The 20,712-nt window shown below is 40.7% G+C and overlaps 1 protein-coding gene across 1 annotated transcript in view; it reads right to left on the bottom strand.

Annotated features, from left to right (window-relative positions):
- Positions 1–20,706, bottom strand: part of LOC128612500 (neurexin-3a) — a 99,815-nt gene extending 79,109 nt beyond the window's left edge. The window contains exons 1-2 of the mRNA XM_053632771.1: positions 20,007–20,706; positions 11,067–11,096 (exon numbers count right to left, since the gene is read on the bottom strand). Of these exons, the coding sequence (XP_053488746.1) occupies positions 11,067–11,096; positions 20,007–20,703 (727 nt within the window). The 5' untranslated portion in view covers positions 20,704–20,706. The remainder of the gene's footprint in view (positions 1–11,066; positions 11,097–20,006) is intronic.
- Positions 20,707–20,712: the final 6 nt, after the last annotated feature.

Raw genomic sequence — 20,712 nt, 5'->3', positions numbered from 1 at the left:
ATAAATAAATAAAGCCCCCCGTGACCTTTATGAGACAGCAACTAGCAAAACACCCAGGGACAAGACCTACATACATGCCCAGTACAATACGACTATAACCCAACCTAACGACGCAATCCAAAACATACGCTCATATTCAGCATGTTTCACCCCGGCGTCACCTCACGGCTCAAGGCTCGTCGACATCGGAGGAAACACCGACTTGCTTTCCGAAACGGACTGCCATCATCTCCATTCGTGTTTAGCCCGGTTCTTGTTGGACGGCATCGCGTTTGGCATGAGGTCATAAACTCCATCTCTTCTCATGCAGCACGGATCAGGTTACCAGCTCGGGCTCCGACGGCGCTGAGAGGTATCAGTCTGAAGCTCTACGCTGCATCTGTCCTGCCGTGAAACCGACACCGGTTACTCTGTAACTCCGTCCGTGCTAGGAGACGACGCCGAGCAATTACGTGACGATGCGCCGGGTCACGGCGCGCACCACGGCGCGCACGGCCACACCCGCAAACCACGAACACAAGCGATACGACGTACTCTTGCTTATGAAATTCTTTCAATAAATAAATAAATAATCACAAGACAAGGAATTTTCCCCGTCATTATTATTATTCTCCTATGGGGCAGTGTTTATAAAGCCACATGACACCTATACAACCCATTCAAGATGCCTTTTATTAACCTTCATACGCCTATGAAGGCTTCCTCCAGCTGTCGTAAACACCGCCAAATGACTCCATCTAAAACGTACTGCTAACACATTCTATGAAGGCCACATGTATCAGGACCAATGGACGCGTTCATCGCCTGTTATAATGCATTCATAAGGCATTATTCGCATTGCTCTGAACGGCAATGGCTTCAACGTTATACGAATGTTATATGCATGTTATAACGAATATGAATCTGGCAATCTGCATCATGAACTGTTAGCACAATGAAATATAAAGTAAGTAGTGCTTATAACGTTATAACACCTTATGAAAGCTTTATAACAGTATATGAATATGATCCTAGTCCACAAGATGTGCCAATTCCTGCTCGCACTTACATTAAAGCGGCTATAAGCAGTTGCTCCCTCAACATCCGTTTTTCCTCCGTAATCAGAAAGCAGAAACTCCTCCGTCCTGAAGACCTCTGAACGTTACAAAGCGCCGACACTGGAGACTCCTTCCAAAAATGTTAAGTAACAACCTCCTTACAGAAAAAACAACGTTAGTGAATCAACGATGACGTACGTCGTTACTACAGGAGTGATCACGCATCAGAGACACTGTTACAGAAAAGGAGGAGCGAACACCATCTGACCAACCAGGATCGAGAATTCAACAGCACTGCGATGTGACCCGCATGGCTGACTGCTAAACGCCTAACACAAAAACGTATTTAACTGGGGAAAAATCGGCAGCTCGTTGCAGATCTAAATCCTTCAGCGCAAAATGGCCGTGTGTTTTTGCTAATGGAGGTCCGTGCGTCACAAAGCTGACTCAATGCCTGAAGAGAACGGAGCCAGCGAGCGTTGCTTGGAGCTAATTCAGGTCTCAGAGTGAGAAAAACAAACAATTACATGACATCAAGAGAGCCATGTCTACTACAGGTAGGTGTATTTAATGAAAGAAGGGGGTAGGGGGGCCAAAAAAAAAAAAAAAAAAAAAAAGTTTGCGCACCCTGACACGACCCCACCTTGTAATATACAGTGACTCATGGAATGCTACAATATTAGAAGTGTTTCAATTCTACACTAAGCAAGGCTTGAAGCTTTTAAATAATAATAATAATAATAATAATAATAATAATAATAATAATAATAATATGTTCTTAAAGAATCCATTTATAATGTTTCAATTATTCATGGACCTGTAATAATCACGTAATTGCAAAGCTTTTGTAACTAAAAACAGATTTGGAATACTTCAAACGCAATCATTCTGTGTCAACTCTACTTCTCAGTCTCCTTTCCCCCCCCCCAGTCTTCTGGCCCAGAAATAAGCCCCGCCCCCCAGCATTAGTAACTCACAGGGCATACAAAGTTTCAGCAGAGGTGGGGTGGGGTTGGATATTTGTATTTACTTTCCAAATGCAATTGCAAGTCACCTCACAGGCAGCGGAGGACTGAAAAGAAAAAAAATAATTAAAAAAATCATGAACTGCCGCTTCAAAATAAAATTAGCATGTATGAGATTTTGCTGTGACATTAGACCTTATGATTAGACCTTAAATACTTTTGGATGTAAAGATTCACGTTAACTTTCAAAGGGTTCATTCGTATACTTAAAAGTTGCATTACACTTTATTAGCAATGCTTATAATGCATTACGAATTGCCGTAATCATACAAAGCTAATGCTTTCGGAGGTCACGCGTACGCATATCGACCTATGAATACATTCCTAACATGTTATGGCACATTCGATATTACACGTTGCTATAACGACGTATGATTATACTTTACAGCAATGGTTATAAGGGTATACGAATTGTTCTAAAGATTTAAAAAAAAAAAAAAAAAGGGTAACAATTTCTATGGATGTCATATGTATAATGACCTACAAATACATCAAGGACATGTTGTGGCATTTATAAAGCATTTTAGTCACTGGTATAATCACTTGTGCAAATGCATTACATTTTATAACAGTGGTTATAACGCGTTATAAACAGCTGGAAACATGAAAGGGTAACGCATCCTACAAAACACCTTTGAATGTGTCCCTAACATATAAAAATGTAATGAACAGCTATAACTTGGTATAGCTTATGGATGGATTATAACATTAAAGAGCATAGAAAGTGCTAGAATAATAATGGTGTAATAGCTTTTTACATAAGCTTAATAAACTTCCCAAAGGCATCTCTCTCTCTCTCTCTCTCTCTCATCAATAATCGTTACGAGGCATAAACGTGCTCATTTTATTCACGTGGTAATTAAAGAGCGGTTATGGAGATGATAAGACCTCAATCTCCTGCCTTCACGTAGCATAATGAGGATCAATACGAGTACTCCCAGGCGCCATATGCTCACTTCTTCCTGCGTCCAGAAACACAATTACTGACCTCAGATCAGCTCCGTGCGCTACGGCGGTCCCTCGGGAACGGAGTGGAATAAACACGTGCGATTAAGGTCAAATAATATTGTCGTTATGTATATACATTACATAAGAAAGGCACAGTGGTGCAGAGGGTTCCACACGTTCTAGCAGTGTCCACATGGGTTCTCCGGTTTCCTCCCAGCGTCCAAAAGCATGACTGATTAGAGACTCTAAATACGAAATATCGCGATACCCAGATACAAGCTCTTGAACTTAAATGTGTATATAAATATTTATATTTATGGTGGGATTTTGCCATCATGTCCACTGGTGTTTGCATAACATTACATAAACTTTTACTTTATTTCTTGGTGGTTGTTTGTTTTTTCCTGTTTTGCTAGAAAACATGCGTATTGTAAATACATCTTACGGTTACACAACATGATCCCCTGACCCCTTAATTGAAATAATACAATGTTTAAAAAAAAAAAAAAAAAAAGAAGAAGAAGAATTAATTTACAGACATTTGACGGACGGTAGGTTTGTCAATAACATAACATCTCATTTCTTGCTCTTGGTTTTGTCCGTTTCAGGTTAATAGATAAAGAAAGAAAGAAATAAAAAAAGCAGGGCGCTCCATTAGGTCTCTTATGTAACATTACATAAGAGACATTGTGGAAGTCATAAAGACAAGTCGTGTCATTTCTGAATCAATTCCCATTACACCAACGTGACATTTTTCGTATGATAGATATCAGTCCGATGCCACGACACGGTTACGGGGGGGGGATACGGGTTGCATGACAACCCGCAAAAAAAAAAAACAATACTCTCATCGCCTCTTTTCCATTTCGGCTTGGAACTGGAGAGGTCAATAGAATAGAAACGAAAGCGGACGCACTGCAGGTTCGGATGGACGGGCTGAAGCGGGAAGAGCAAGTGGTGCGTCAGTATTCGTGACCGGATCAGAAAACTGGTGAAAACCGAGCGAGGACGAACCTCCGGAGGGTCGTCTGAGATTTAAAGGATCAGAGTAAACAGCCGTGGGTTGAAGCCGAGTTAATCCGCGTTGATGCGGCGCTGTTCGTGTATTAAAAGCATTAAAACCCTGCCACAATTCACTCAGTAGATCTATTAACCCAGACTCGGCTCTACGACGTCACACCGTTTACCTTTTCGCTCTCCCGCGCCGTCATCCAGACCGAAGGGGCAGGTCGCGTGGACTGACGACGCTTTCGATCAAGCGTCTCCACCCCCCGACTGACCAAAACACACCGAAGACAATCTAAACCGATCAGCACAATAATAAATAAATAAATAAATAAATAAATAAATATCAAGGCGATAAGGACAGTATAATGACCCAGGAGTACATATCTTATACGGCATTTTACACCTACTGTATCATACCGTATATGGGGGTAGGTTACTGACAGACGTACGACGTTATAATCTAATGATAATCCTTTAGAAGTTGTACATGTGAGCTGGGAGTAAAAAGAGACAAATGTGATAAAATAAAAGAAAAAATTAAACCGACGGCAAGGTTTTATTTCCCGATGAAAACCCCAATGACTCTGACCAAGCATAATATTAAGCATTAAGCAAAGTGGGATGGAGTTTTATTCTAACGCTACTTATAACGCTCACGACTCGTATACGCTAGTACACGTCAGCGTATTTTCATACGCACTTATTAAGAACGTTTACAAAGCCTTATGAACGGATTGCGAAAACGTTAAGAACGTGTTATAGACTAAGATTACAGACTGAAGGCTAAACTGCGTCTGTTTATGGATCGTTCCGTTTTTAAAATGTTATTATTATTTCACTCAACTTTCCCGTAAAACTGTATTCGTCCTGATTGCTCTCTCTTCACAAACACCAGCTCCAGTGTATGCTACTTGATAACCAAACCCTTTCTGGAAGAGGGTGACATTTGATTGGTGCTACACACACACACACACACACACACACAGCTGATTGCCTATTTGAGCCAATAATTATCAGTTTGCTGTTCATTTGGCAGCTTTCAAGTCAAGCCAGTCTGCTGCAATCAGGGAGTCCCTCTCATCCCCCTGATCCTCCCCTCCCCCCCCACTCCCCTCCATCTGCCCTCTTCCCCGCCGTGTCCCCTGAGACAAAAGACCACCACAGTACACTCGGAGAGGGACAAGAATCACATTTAGTCATAATCAAATGGCACTTGTCCCTCAGGGGCCAAAAAAAAAAAAGGAACCTATGTGTACAGTAGCTGAATTTATCAGACATGCCTCAAGGAAATGGAGGCAATCATGAATCCCGTGTGTGTGTGTATGTGTGTGTGTGTGTGTGTCCATGTCTAAAAGTCGGCTTTTTCCAGGTTTCAGGATTTGGGGGTTGGGAAGCGAGCAAGCAAGCAAGCGAGCGAGCGAGCGAGCTTCAGGCTTCGATTGGACGGCCGAGGCAGGAGGCGGGGTTTATTTGCGTGGTCTCGGTTACAGCGGGAAGCACAGAATAGAGCGTGATGAGGATAATTGAGATGGAGGGCACCCTGTGCTGTCTGTCCTGATTACACGAGTGGCAACATGGCGCCGCTGATGAGCGCACGACTCGCGCCATCGTTCATATGAGAACGAGCAAGAGCTGCCGATGCCCCGATGAGGCCCGGAGAGGTCCAGGACACCCAGCGTACAACCTCAGAACCGCACGTCACTTACCCAGTTAGGGGCTAGGATCTTCGGATGCCTGGCGGGGGCAGGGCTTATTTCTAGGCCTGATTCTGGGTTCTTTCGGGGCAGAACGTCACAAGAACGTGGATTAGCTTGACGCGTCAGTTCTGCTGTGCAGGGAAACATTGTTCTTGTTTGTTTACATATTACAGAACACACATCATTTCTTCTGAAACACATTATCTATGTTTACACTGAAATATTTCTCACGGTCCCTAATTTGTCGATAGGCACTTTTTAAAAAAATGTATTATTATAGCAGTTGTGCTCTCACACAGTTCACAGAGTTGAGTAAATAAAGCCCCAGACCACCAGCGTTTGGTTTTTTTTTTTTGTTTCTTTTTCTGGATTGCCCCATTTTAAAAATAATAATAATAATAATAATAATAAATAAATGAAAGAAGTCTCGGTACAAACGGCAACAGGGGCGGAAAAAGACGTCGAGTCGTAGAAGCCGTCGAAAACAAAATTCCAACAATGAGTGTGGGGCTTTAAATCTAAATTTAGCAAAAAAAGGGCCCACTTTTCTACACAAACGTGCCAAAAAAAAAGATTTAAAATAATAAGACGACACGCATGCAGAAAGATTCATTTAGCACACGCGACACGAAAGCAATACAACTAAAGGGCAGGTATTAAATTTGCGGACACACGTACTGTATGAAGAAAAAAAAATAAAATATTCAGGCATTTGTCTGGACAGATCCTACTTATATGACCGTCTATAAAGTGAAATATACTGTAATGTACTAAAATATATAATAACACTTTCTATGAAGGCCACGTATCGTACATACTCAACGATCAACATGTGCATAACCTGTTTTAATGCATTAATAAAGCATTATATACATAGGTAGGTCACAATGTTTTAATGCCCATGAATAACGGTTAACATAATGCAATTTAAGTCATGTTTGTAACATAACGCTAATAGCAAAGAAACATGATACTCTGATATTCAGTGCTCAAGTTATTTACAAACATTATAACGTGTTATGGATGCATTCACACGTCATATGACGCGTTACCTACAGTCCCAGTGCTTCCGTCACACCCCTTTTGACTTCATGTCCCGTGTGCAAACGTTTGCACTTCGCAGTTTGGCGAGGAGCCACCGTCACCTCATCCTGTTTGCTGAGTGACGGCAAAACAAAGCGAGTCAGGGATTAAAAGAGCAAACGGAATTACAGGCTTCCCGAACATGTGATGCAGATTTCATTATCTCAGTCTCGCACACGGCGTTTGGCACCTCCCTCTCAGAGAGCGAGTCTCCGGAAGCTATGCTAATGAGCACGAGCGCTAGCTCTAACGAGGAGGAGGACGATTAGAGGCCGTGACACATCCCAGGACAAAGAACTGCGGGTTCAGAGTTGGAAAAATGGTCCAAATACGTTCTCTTATGATGCATTAGGGATTTTTTTTTTTTTTTTTTACTCTAAACTGTACCAGTATGTATAATATATATATTAAATACTAGAGATTTCGTAGTCGTGTTTCGTAGACCTGTCAGTCAAATTCACTCGTGGATGCGACTTCCTCGGCAAACCGTTAGCACACGGGAACTCTTTGGTTGCGGGTTGAAACGGACCATTTTAGAACTCAACGTGACCTGCACAAATTATCGATAGCTAGGGGAATAATGATGCATCGTGTCACCATGTGTATCGTGGGAACGTTTGATTCTCATGGTTGGAAAATGAATTGCGCATCTAATGGAACTGCACTGGTTGTACTGGTTGGAGGTAGCAGTCAGCGCAACCCGCACGCCGGGCCCGACAGCTCCGGATCGTGACGACAGACACGCATTATATGTTATACAATTACATAATGATGATATATTAGCTTTCAAACGTCACCGGCCCTGGGTCACCGTGATCTACGGTGCAGAAGCCGGTCATTTTAGCCAAGTTTGGAGCTCTATTCCTTGTTAAAATGACACCTCAGGTGCTGCTACAGAGCTGATCATGTTTCAATCGATAATTTTCTGCGGATCAGAGACTTTATTTATTCATTCAAACAATTTAAGAGAATTTATTCATTTATTATTATTATTATTAAAGATATGGTGACGCTGTGGCACCATTTGTTTACAATATTAAACCTCTTCAAAGCAATTTTTTACATTTATTAAAACAAAGTCCACACAAAAGTCCGCTACTTCTAATGTCCAATTCGGTCTTCGAACTCGAGGCCACGCCTCCGTTGTAAAATTATTCGAGGCAGAGCTACGAGAGTTTGTAGCTCAGTGATGCTCTGTTGTCCGTTGTTCACAGAAACACACACACACACACACACACACACACACACACACACACAATCGAGTGTACTTTACACCACCATTTGACTTTTCTTAATAAATTAGCCTTGTAGCGCCAGTGCAAAGGTCTATTAGCTGAATGAGAGTCGCGATATTAGTTTGGGACAAATTATTTAAAAAATAAATAAATATTTTTAACATGGATTGTACATAAAGATATTAAATGTATAATGATCTACCCTTATGAAGTTCATCGAAACCTTGCGAGACCTCACTGTCTACTTCACTCCCCATGAATAAGTTCACGCTGATCGTCCCCATGATCATCGTCTGCTAGTAAATACAAATTACTATGAAGCAATTAAGATCGTCTCAAGAGAACGCGCCGTTCAATACGATTGTTCTTAAGACGCTCTAAATAAAAACCCTGTCTAGGACAAATAGCCAGTGGGATTTTGGGAGTTCTGTCCTCAGAGATAGAGGGAGAAGAGAGAGAGAGAGAGAAAAAGAAAGAAAGAAAAAAAAATATAGACGAGAGAGATGATCAGGGCTTGATTATCAGGGCCTGCTCAAGGTTACCGAGCCGGTCCCATCCTTAATGGAATCAAATCTGATTAGATAATTAGCATGCTATTTGCATAATGTCTGCAATTCATTATCTGGGATGCGAGTTCATCAGTCTTGGCATGATCTACCATTTTCCTTTTTCTCCACAGCTACTGTCTCAAAAGATCAGCTACAGAAACGCCTCTTTAAAAAAAAAAACAAAAAAAACCACACAACACAACAACAGAGGAGCAGCAGAACGACGGCGGCTGTGGGTAAAGGAATATTAACGTAAACTACAAGATCAACGTTAACGCAGATTTTATTCGTTTTATTTATTTATTTAAAAATTCTCTGCCTTTAGTCCCGATCGGCCACATTACAACTTAAATAGATAGAGATGTGTACATTTTTTAAATCTTTAGGATGGCAGAATTCCCGAATTTCTGCAGTAACATGACTGCAATTCTTTATTTTTTTTTTATTTATTTATTTTTTTTTTTAAATGTCTTATCTTCCAGAGAAATAGCAAATGAGTGGCTAGTAAGGAAGTGACAGAACATTCCATAACATTAAACACATCTATAAACGTATAAAAATAAATAAATAAATAAATAAATAAATAAATAAATAAATAAATAAATGTACATGTTCTTTAACAAATTTTTTAAAAATTATAAATAATTAAAAAAAAAAAAAATCCATGGCAAATCATTATGCTCAGGTAGAGGAAGGATAAAACTTCATGATGACCTGCTATAGGAAAATAATCCTCTTTGTTTCAACACACCATCTCATTGTTGATTATTTTCCTAAATATGCACACCCCGGACTACCCCCCCCCACCCGTACACCCCACCCGTACACAGCGTTCACGGAGAACTAGAAGCGTGAGAGGCCTGTATTGTTTTGTATTCTTTTCAGCTTTCCGTGTCGATCCAGAAGGATGAAAAGAAACGAAGGAGGAAAGAATTTCACGACGCCGAGCACACACACAGACAGACACACAAACACACACCATCTGACAGGTGAGAACAATGGAGTGGGGGGGGGGAGAAGAAAAAAAAAAAAGTGGTCGACTGCGCATGAATAAACATTTTTAGTAACGTTTTCCAGTGGCACAGCTGAAACGCAAATAGATTCCTAACTGGAAGCCCCGCCCCCTCGTCATCTTAATGCAGGCAGACAGCCAGGCTGATTTGTAATAATGTCCGCGCTCGTGCTGAAGGATTAACTGGAGAGACTGGAGACGGGACTACAGTACGTACAATATGACAAGGCCGCTGACGCAGCGCTGGAAAATAAGCACTAACACATCAGGCTGAATTTACAGAAGTGTCTGACTGCCACGGATTGCACTGACCACACACTATTACTTAGTGGAGAAAAGCTCTCTCCGTGTCTCACACACACTCACTCCCTCTCTCTCTCTCTCTCTCAGCACACACACACACTGTACATGTCCACAGAGGACAGCTGGACTAAATACAGAAGTATGTGCCTCCACTTCTGTCAGGCTAGCTCATCACTCTTCTTACATCAGTCAATTAGCCGCCCTGACTGCAGGACCGTGTACGTGTTTCAGTCAGGGTTGCCAAGGCTGGGATTTTTACGCAAATTGTACAAGTTCAGTTAGTTACAAGTAACCGGAATGAAATCTAACCGACTTCGTGGGGGGAGGGGGGGGGACAAGCTATGGCAAGCAAAGGGAACGTGTAAGTGTATTCGTGATGTACAGAACCGTTTCTGTTGTAAGACACCGCAAAAAGATTGCGGATGTTTGCGGGTAAACGTTAAACCAGGTGACTATAATAAGGAGGTGTATTGCGGATACTGAGAATCAGAAACGTGTGCACCGCTGTGACCTTGTTTCCCCCGTGCAAAGGCTGACAGAAAGAAGAAAAATGCATTCCCACCGCTCGAACTTTTTCTTTTCAAGATGTAGCTGGGCTGGAGAGTTTTGCTGAGGCTTCAAATTGCATCATATCATTTCTCATATTTCCCTTCAGAATCCACAACAAAACACACACACACACACAAACTCGTACACACTCAGCTGTGAGGAACAGATTGTGTTTATACCCAAGCGCCCCTTGTCATAATTCCATCAGAGAGAAGTAAAGCGGTTAAATCCATTCACTCATGCAGTTAAAGCTGTCCTCTTTGCGTTCGCCTTCAATTAAAGCCCATTTAATTATCCGCTTAATCCAGGTACGCATGCTGAGCAGCCATTAGCAAAGAACGCTAAATGAAACACAGCAAACACACTCCAGTGCAAGAAGATGTTTCACTTCTCAAACCACACAGCAAAGGAGGAGGGGGGAAAAAAGAGAGAGCGCAATACCTTTGCCCTTGGCTCCTGAAATGGAGTTAAAGGGAGAGGTGAAAGAGGAGAGCAGGAAGATCCGTTAAAAGGACGGCGTTTACAAGAGGAAGGAAAAAAAAAAAGTTAGCATTTAAAAAAACACACGCAGCGAATGCATTACACAGTATAAGCGTTTCAGAAAAGGAAAGGTAAGCGTACCTTGTTCGGCCATCATCATGTGTGCCAAGCCTTCGAGGAAGACAAACATGGAGAGAGAAAGAAATCGAGAGGGGGAGAGAGATCTCAGAACACACTGTACATGATGTATCATGATGATACATTGAATCACAAGGCAAAGCATTGTCAAGACGTTTGTATTTTAACAATACAAAACAAAATAGTCACCAGAAATCAGTGTTAATGCTATATACACACACACACACCTGTATTTCAGTGGTATTTGAAATGCTATAAATGTCCTGTAACAAATTTCACGAGCATTTTACCCAATTGGAAAGACCATTGGCCATAATTAGCAACATTATTTAAGCTAGCAAGCCGCTTGTAGTGCAAGCTAGCTAGCCATCTTATCCGACTTTAGTAACTATCCATTCTGGCTAACGTCAGACCAAGTATTATATCTTATCATATATATGATATCAATAAAACCAAGCACTAGCTAGCACAAGCTAACCAACATGAAGCTAACTAATATACACAGTGTAACCCAGTAGCCAAGGATGCTAACGAGTGTTAGCCTTTATTCTCCTTAATTCGTGGCTATGGTGTGATAAAGCAAAGCCAAACCTCCAGCACAAAAAAAAGCACCCATGACTAAATTGGATGCTAATAATATAACTTTTTTATTCATTATAAATTTGTTTGTGCACAATTAGAGATCGATATTAAGGGTCGAATACCTGATCTAGCAAGTTAGCTAACTACAAAATGTCCTCGGTAACCCCCGTCTCGGCGATCGACAGCTTGCTAACAGGTTGTAAGCTGTTCACATGGGAACAGTTCAACACTTTTTTTTTTTTTTTAAATAATAAAACACCTTATAGCATTTGACAGCATTTGACTTTATTTATCTGGCTAATGCAGAATTGAGCCCTTAGATATGATTAGCTAATCTAGTAATGCCTGGTTTTACAGTTCTTAACACAACTTTACGTAACGTTAGCCCGTTATCCGACTATTTACCTGGCGAAAAGAAAGACTCATCATGCACTCATTCTGTTGGCAACACTTTCAAAGACGACCATAAACGCAGTACGTAATGGACTATGAACGTTTCCATGACGTTACGTTATAACGCATTACATCCCATCTAACGAAAACGCGTTACACTTCAAAGCAGTGTTGATCGTCGTCGTTATGAAATATGTACTCCAAGTAGCGTCTATAACGTAACGTTATAACACTAACAGCAAAGGGACCGTTTCATGTTGAATCGTCTGTTGTTTATAGCTGTATGTCTTAATAACTAGAACACCTACAGAGTAATTGACAAATGTAAGAAACTAATACATTAACAGATGTTTAATACATTAGTACATTATTTCTAAAATATTATTCATATTTTTTTAAGCGTTACTGTGTTATGCGCACTACTTATAATGCGTTATAGAGTATTAAAAATCCCAATGTATAATAGACACTGCTGTAAAGTGCAATTGCATCATCATGACTATGAAGTAGAATTAATATCCAATAACCATAACTATAACGTGTATAAGGCCTTATAAATGTATTATGACCTATGATACCGACGAAGGCCGTATGTATTACGCTCTGCTGTACGAGTACATGCATTACCTGTTAAAATATGTCATTATTCACATTGTTATAATCGGCATTATACTGTAGCAATGTTCGTAACGCATTTATAAACGCATTATAAGCAGCGTTTTGATAACATATCAAGACTAAAGAAACGTTCCTCTATTTTTTGTGTTAATGGTGCTCTATTATAAGCACTACTTGTAATTAATTGGGTTAATCCATAATGGATAAACATTGCTAGATATACATAAATAGGTTTAAAGGTGTGTGTAATGTGTTATAGAGGTGTTATAACATAAGAATGTGTTCATAGTCTAGTACAGAAATGGCCTCAGGAGAAAGTGTTACCACAAACACGCACATAACGCGTCTTCTTGTTGGTGTGAGAACCGTTTCCTATGTGAACTCACCTGGGATGCTGTTGGCCTCTGGTCGTAGCATCAGAGAATCAGCAGAGGGGACAAAAAAAAAAAAAAAAGGAAGAAAAACAAACAAGAGACAAGAAAGAAAGATTTCTGACATTAGAGTCCACTCTCATCGTCGTTGCATGAAATCCATCATGCAAACCGCGGCACACCTGCCAGCATGCACGAGGCTCCATAACAGCCCTGTGCATGTTCACACACGTTATTCATTTGACCCATAGAACCAGAAAGATCTACGTGCTTTCCTGGGTTAACACGCTTTCCTGTAACCCACATCCTCGTCTGAACCATAAATCCAAACAGGCACTGGGACAGAACCTGCTCCCTGTAGAGAGGGCCGTGGATTTACGAGACGCTGATGCTTACGTGGAACTCGAGTCCACGTGATGTCAAGCCTGTCAGAGTTCTCCTCCACTGCAGACAAACCTCCTCTTCCAGCACCGGTTCCTCTACCCGGGGGGGGTTCTCTATTTCCGTCCCAAACCCTAGCAAGATCGTGAGGACCGTTCGGGCTCTAACCTGATCGTTGATGACAGGTAGACAGGACGTTGATCGTTTTAGTTACAGCACTATTATTACCACCAATAGAGCGTTTAAGTACTAAAATTACTTATTAAATACGTATCATTCATTTATAATTTGCAATACACATTTATATACCTTAATCTCAATTTATTATTCATTTATTTTAGTATTTGTCATTTCTTATTATATCGCATAATGTTCATAAGTAGTTAGAATTACACATTAGGACCAAGCCTTTGTTATAATGCATTATAACATTACAATATAATAATGCGTTATGTAACTCGGCGTTATGTTCTCTGGCTCAGCGTAATGCCTTCGCAATGTATAGCATACAAAATACATCATGATACATAACCGAATACATAACCTCGTGTTCATAACTTGTTATAATTACATGTATGACACTCTTCAAATCAAGACTGACTTCATAATATCAGGTTACGTAACACTAGCTAGTATACAACTATACAGATCCTGCATCAACGCTCACGGGTAGTAATAGTTACATACACGACACTATGACCCATAACGACGTGTTCATAAGGTCAGGTTACATAATGCATTATAATATCTGCTCAGAAAGAGCACGTATACAGTGATGTTCTTATGAAGGGTACGTAATTGTGCGATGTAAACCCATCGCATATGCTCATGCTTTATAAAGTGTGACGCATTCATAACATTAAACAGTATGCATAACACCTTATAATGCCTAAAATACTACTGTACTAAAAAAAAAAAGTGCTCATCAGTCGTTATATTTACATGCAAAAAAAAATAAAAAATCCGCAAAGCATCTATATAACGCTTTAAAAAAAAAATCAGGTTACATAACAGTACTGTTCGTAATGTGCTTATGAACAGAAACGATCATGTTATACACTATAACCTTTTTATGAAGCATTATAACATTTGTATACATGATGAGTTGTGTAGCCTGTTCTGTATCTTGTTCTGTATACCCGTTCATAAGCGCGCTGCAAAACAAAAGTTGACTAGGACGCATTATAAACATGATATCCTTTGATAAAACATTCAATTTTGTTATAAAGACTGTGCGATTTATGCGTTGTGTAACCCAACATCGTTAACTCGTATACAAACGTTAATACATAATACTATACAAGTTATATGCTCATAAGTGATTATTATACCACTGGTATATATGTACAATGTTCTAATGGACAGATGTCACGTAACCTGACATTATGAGTTCTTCTAAAGAATGTTTCATAGTGATAGATAGATAGATATATGGCATCTATAACGTATTATATAGCATACATAAGCTACGACAACGCCTAACATACTGTAATACTCTATAAATGCTCATAAGACGCGATTGTTCCATTGTAAACAGGGCACATGTTCATAGTGTTCTTATGAACAGACGTTGTAATAATGCATTATGTAACCTGACATTATGAGCTAGTGTGTTATATTGTTATACAGTTTTATATAGCCTTTATAAAGATTGTGCCAATACTTTTTTCTGCTAAACACACATCAAATGCTGGATTAAAATCTCACTAAAATAAAAATAAAAAAAAGTAGTTTAACATCATGATCTGTGCTTCATTCCATCTTCATTAGTCAGTTTTAATTCATGCTAATCAGAGCTATAGCGTGAACCATTTTAGTCACACGGACTTTTTTTTTTTTTTTTTTTTTTTTTTTTTTAAAAAAGCATGGCACACTAATTTCGTGGTAACTTATTTCCAGGTCATATCATAGCACAGAGAGGTACATCCGTCCGCTCTGCCTGTTAACAAACCCAGCTCTCGGATATTATAAACGCCAAGGAGATGGAATTTCTCATCAGCCACTGAAGTTCAGTCTGATGCCACGTCTGATTTTCTCACGCCTGACAACGTCTAGCCTGGCCGCTGCTTCTTCTTCTTCTTCTTCTTCTCAAGCTGTTCTCACATTTCTCCCCTGACCCAGTTCCTCTGTAAGGCTAGAAACCGGTTTCTTCCTTCCCCCAAGATCGATAAGCATCCCAGCAGCTTGTCCGGTCAGAACCTCGGGATCCGTCATCGACTCGTAACCGCGAGTCGTCTTCTCCAACGGCTAATAATTTGATCTTCGGCAGGATCGAATCCAAAGTCCAAGCGCGTTCAAGTCAAACGCCATCCACATGGGAAGGCGGAACAGACGGAGCGTTTGTTTGGCAGATGAAATTTGTTTGTTATCCCGAGCCTGCAAAAGACTACGCGCGTTCGCGCATAACGTAGCCACTGAGCGAGGAACATACGCTACAGCAACAGTAAATAGTTCCGAGGCCATTTTAGCCATCTGCCCGTCGAGCGAAGTGTCGGGTTCCTGTTGCCGTTTCTGCGTCTGGAAACGAATGTGTTCTCCACAACACACGTTGCGGGCTAATTTCAACACCGCTGACTAAGTGTCGCCATATGGACCTGAAATAAAAAGCGTTTCCTCCCACAATGCACGAAACCTCTCTAGGAAACCACGTTTCTATGTATAAAGGCCATACGTATAACGACATAACACCTTATAATGCATTCATAAAGCATTACACACGTCGTTTAAATTATTTAGGGAGAGACATTTTGGTTTGTCGCGTTGCTTAGAACGCATTTATAAATAATTTAAAAGTAGTGCTTATAACACGCTATATCACCATTATATCTTCTCATAACACGCTAGGCAAAGTGGGGCTCGGTGACGTAACGTGCAACGAGCACCACTTATAATGCATTATAAAAGCATAAGAGCGATAAAAGTCTAACACATTCTCAAACAAATCTACCCATGTGTATGAATGCATTTATAATGCATTACATAGAATCCATAGTACCTTATAACACCTAATCCAATTCTTCATAACTGCTCACGAATAGTTCGTTATATGCGTAACGATCTATGAACTATATCCATGCTGTATGACTTCATAACGTCATGATTACATTCTTTCTATGAAAGTCACATCTGTGATTAACTATGAACATTCATACCAGGTAATAATGCCTTCATAAGGCAACATGCACCGCTATAATTATTTATGAAAATGCATTAGACTTTTATTATGCATTATGAATTGTTTACTTATAAGGATGCATTATAAGTAGTGTTCGTAAGGCATTATTTCAGCAAGCCCCACCGTGTATTATAAGCACTAGTTATAACACAATCTTTAACAGTTTATAAGCGCATTATAAACAATGCTACGAATATAACTAACAGGCATCATTACAAGCAGAACAATCTACAAACTATGACTTTATAAAGTCAGGTGACATAAGACATTAGGTCATTTTGCTGTAGTGCATTATAACGTTAGCATGTACGATGGTCTTATGAACTGACGTGATGATGCGTTATGTAACCTTAAAGTATACCATGAGCTCAGACTTGTGCTTTATGGCCCACATTATCCTGTATAAATGCTCATAAGTAGTTATAGCAACCTACATAAAACACTACAAACCAAGTCTACATGACTTCATAATGTCAGGTTTCAGAACATCTGCTCATAACAACCATGTGAGGCATTATATAACACGGGTGCCTGTATGGTATCTACACCACCACTTATAATTGCAGAGTGTTTGTTACCGTTATAACGATTCGTAACATGTATATACACAGTTCTTATGACCATTAGGTCGTAACCCAACATTATTAAGTCATACACACGTGTTATAAACGTATAACGCTGCGAAGCACGAGTATATGAATTCCTGACGTTAGGGTTACATAACTGATTATATCCGTTCATAAGAACATTGTACATGCACACTACTGTGTTATAATGCATTATAACAGAAGACACTGCATTATAACTAGTGATAAGGACACTAAACCAGAGTCGGTGTTCTAGCATACGGTATGTAAAGAAAACATGGCGTACGAAGTCATATAAATATGATTTTTAGATTTGTTACGCACATTACTATAACCACTTATGAGCATTTATACATGCTCATCTTAAGTGTCCTGTCTATACATGTTCTATAGATGTAGCTAGTCCTGGTGTTGCACTTGACAATGGTGGCCTTGACTACAGCTTTAATTAAGTTACTACGCATGCTGTATAATATATTAATTAATTAATTAATTAATATTAATTACGCAAGCTATAATACTACAGCGGTTACAAATGCATTCATAATCCGTTACCAATTAAGTTTTAGGCTATGCTAGGTCACGATTTGTTTATATAGCGTTCATACAGACGGGGTACTGTGTATTCTATATAAAAGCAGTTATAATGCCTTATGAACACAGGATTAATAGGAAGGGATGCCCAATTCTCCGTTTCTCCCTTGAGTGTCCTGCATGCTATTACGTACTGTACTACGTATTCTACAGAACCGTTTATAAACGCATTCATAACGCGTTATGAATACAGGATTTGATGGGAAGTGCTGCGAAACCATCTTTATTCTTCCTTGCGTGTTATGCAAGTAATTATACAGGGTCACACGTGGAATTATAACGCGTTACGGCGCTATAACCGTCACGAATGCATTCGTGACGCGTTACGGACGCAGGATCGGTGCGATGTGTTGCAACGAAAACTTCTAAATATCTAAGGATCTGATTTTTATATCATATTTTCACCCCCATCCATTTTTGAATAACTTCAAAGCGAGCGAGATGTGACGCGATGCGATATGATCTTTAGGCCAGACTTTTAAAAAAAAAAAAAAAAAAAAGGCATCCCGGCGGATCCATATAAATTGCGCCCGGGCCCGTAAATTGGGTTATTTATTCTTTTACGACGGTCCGTACTCTCGCTCAGGCTTCGGAGGAATCAGAGCTGCTTTTACTAGCACGGGCTCGTATCATTGGACCACAAAACCCTGCCAGACAAACAAGATGGAGAGGAACGACAACAATAAATCAAGGCTAAAATTCTGCCCACCTCCCCCTCGACTATAAATTTGAGCCGAGCGCCCGTACGAGCGACTCGGCTGCCAGCACCGTAGTGGATATAATCTCTGCCGGAGCGCTGCTCTACATAGATAGCGACCAAATAAATAAATAAATAAATAAGCGAGACAAAAAGGACACTCTCTCTCTCTCTCTCTCCATCTCTCGCTTATCCAGAAACCGCATGCGGACTCCCACACGCGGCGCACAATTGCCACATCGGACACAAAGCTTCCGCGTCGACCAAAATCGTTTCAACGAAGCATAATCGGTATTCAGCCATTTTGTGTTCCAGGCAGTGCTGGAGAGGTTCGTGTCTGCAGTGAGGAGAACTACCAACATGGCACGGCACACTCCCCATTCATCACCCACCCAACTGAAACGCTTCAATCTTGAAGGAAAAAAAGCCTCGGGTCTAAGATTCAGAAACATCTTTTTTCCTTTTTTTTTTTTTTTTTTTTTTTTTTTTTTTTAAACCATTGCTTAGCAGAATTCATTCATTTCAGTTAGTATTTCAAAAATAGACATGATTTCCCATTTAATTTAAAAAAAAATAATAAAATAAAGCATTGTAGTGTTCAGAGGATAGATCTAGATATGCATAATAGTAATACAGCACAACAAGAATAATTCAGAAATAAAAATAAAAAAAAAAAAAAAAAAATCAAATCAGTCAACCAACTATGAGTACCTTGCAGTGGTGGGATCATGCACCAGGATCTAAAGGTGCATTAAGGAAAACTTTTTTAAAAAAAATAATAAAATAAAATGTCAAACACAAATCATTTCTTGTCCATATTACACACTGAATAAATGATCAAATCAAAACCAGTGCCAATTAAAAAGCACGTCGACGCGTCGGTCGTCCGGTGGTCATTTCGTCGCTCAGAAATGAATCACGAATTCTAGTACAACGTCAGTGTGACCTTCGTGAAAGTGATCTCACGTTGTCGTATTGAACCAGCAACATCAGATGCATAAAGCTGTGAAATGGCCACCAGCCACCTTGAACTCCCCAGAGAATCTAAAATGGCTACAGCAGGAATGCTGAGACACAAATACACATCAACGTTTAACAACAACAACATGTCGTCTCCAGAAATAGATAATGTTCTAATCCTGTAGGAGCTACTGTACAAGAATGCCATATTAAAACCTAGCACATAGAGAGACACAGAGAGAGAGAGAGACGCACACAGAGAGACCGACACAGAGAGACAGATGGTTGTGAATGAATCAAAGCTGATATTCTTACACATGTAATCAGAGACACCTTCCATCTTATGAGCGTTCTCAGGAGGATGTTGTGTTAATGTGGATAAAAATCAAATGAAAAAACACCTAGCAATGAAACACACTTTACTTTACGCGTGGTTTGGTATCTCATCGGACTGAATCAGAACTCAGATGGTGCAGAATGAAGTGACGAGATGCACCAGGTCCTGAAGAGCTGACGCGTCACATGGCTACTACATGAAAACTATTCAAATTAGCATCACAGCACTTAAGATCTACGTCGCTTTACCTTCGCTGCAGAATCGGCCAACGTACTCCGTCTTGGAACAATCGCACTGCGGTTCCCCGTCCACTAGGGCGCAAATCCCTCCGTTCTCACACGGATTCTCGGTGCAGACACCCTCCGTGTCCATCCGGACCCTCTGGCTGCTAAGTAGCGTAGGCTCCTTGTTGCCGTATTTCAGGTCCCTGATAACTCCTTTAAAAGGCGGGAGGTCCTTGGCGGTGGGTAAGGTCAGAGCCGAGGTGCGAATGTCCTGGGGGACTCCGCCCAGGAAGAGGTCACTAACGATCTTCATGTACTGCCTCTGAGGTCGGACCTCGTCGGCCTTGCTCTCGCCGTCCACGCCCAGCACCGTCCTCAGGTTGGACCTGCTCACGGTGACCGAGTGCCAGCTGCTATCGTTGACCCGTTTACCCGAAACCAGCGTGGTCTCCGCGCAGTCGATGCTGAACCGCAGCTGCAGCTTGCCCTCCACAACCATCAGCTGCAGGAAGTCGCAGTAGCCTCCGTCGTCGAAGTACAAGACCAGCGCGCTGGACGTGTCCGTCTTGACCCGGAAGCTGAGGTCACTTCTGGTGCTGGCATCCCAGCGGAGAAAACGGGCCCACTGTCCTCGCACTCCTGGGAACTCCAAACCCAAACAAGAGCCGAGCAGAGTACTGAGCAGCAGCTGCAGCTGGACCGGGTATCTGAGCAGAGTCATCGTGAAAGT

Source organism: Ictalurus furcatus, chromosome 9 (genome assembly GCF_023375685.1).
Source record: "Ictalurus furcatus strain D&B chromosome 9, Billie_1.0, whole genome shotgun sequence".
In the NCBI taxonomy this organism is placed as follows: Eukaryota; Metazoa; Chordata; class Actinopteri; order Siluriformes; family Ictaluridae; genus Ictalurus; species Ictalurus furcatus.
This window is presented reverse-complemented; position numbering and strand designations above follow the sequence as displayed.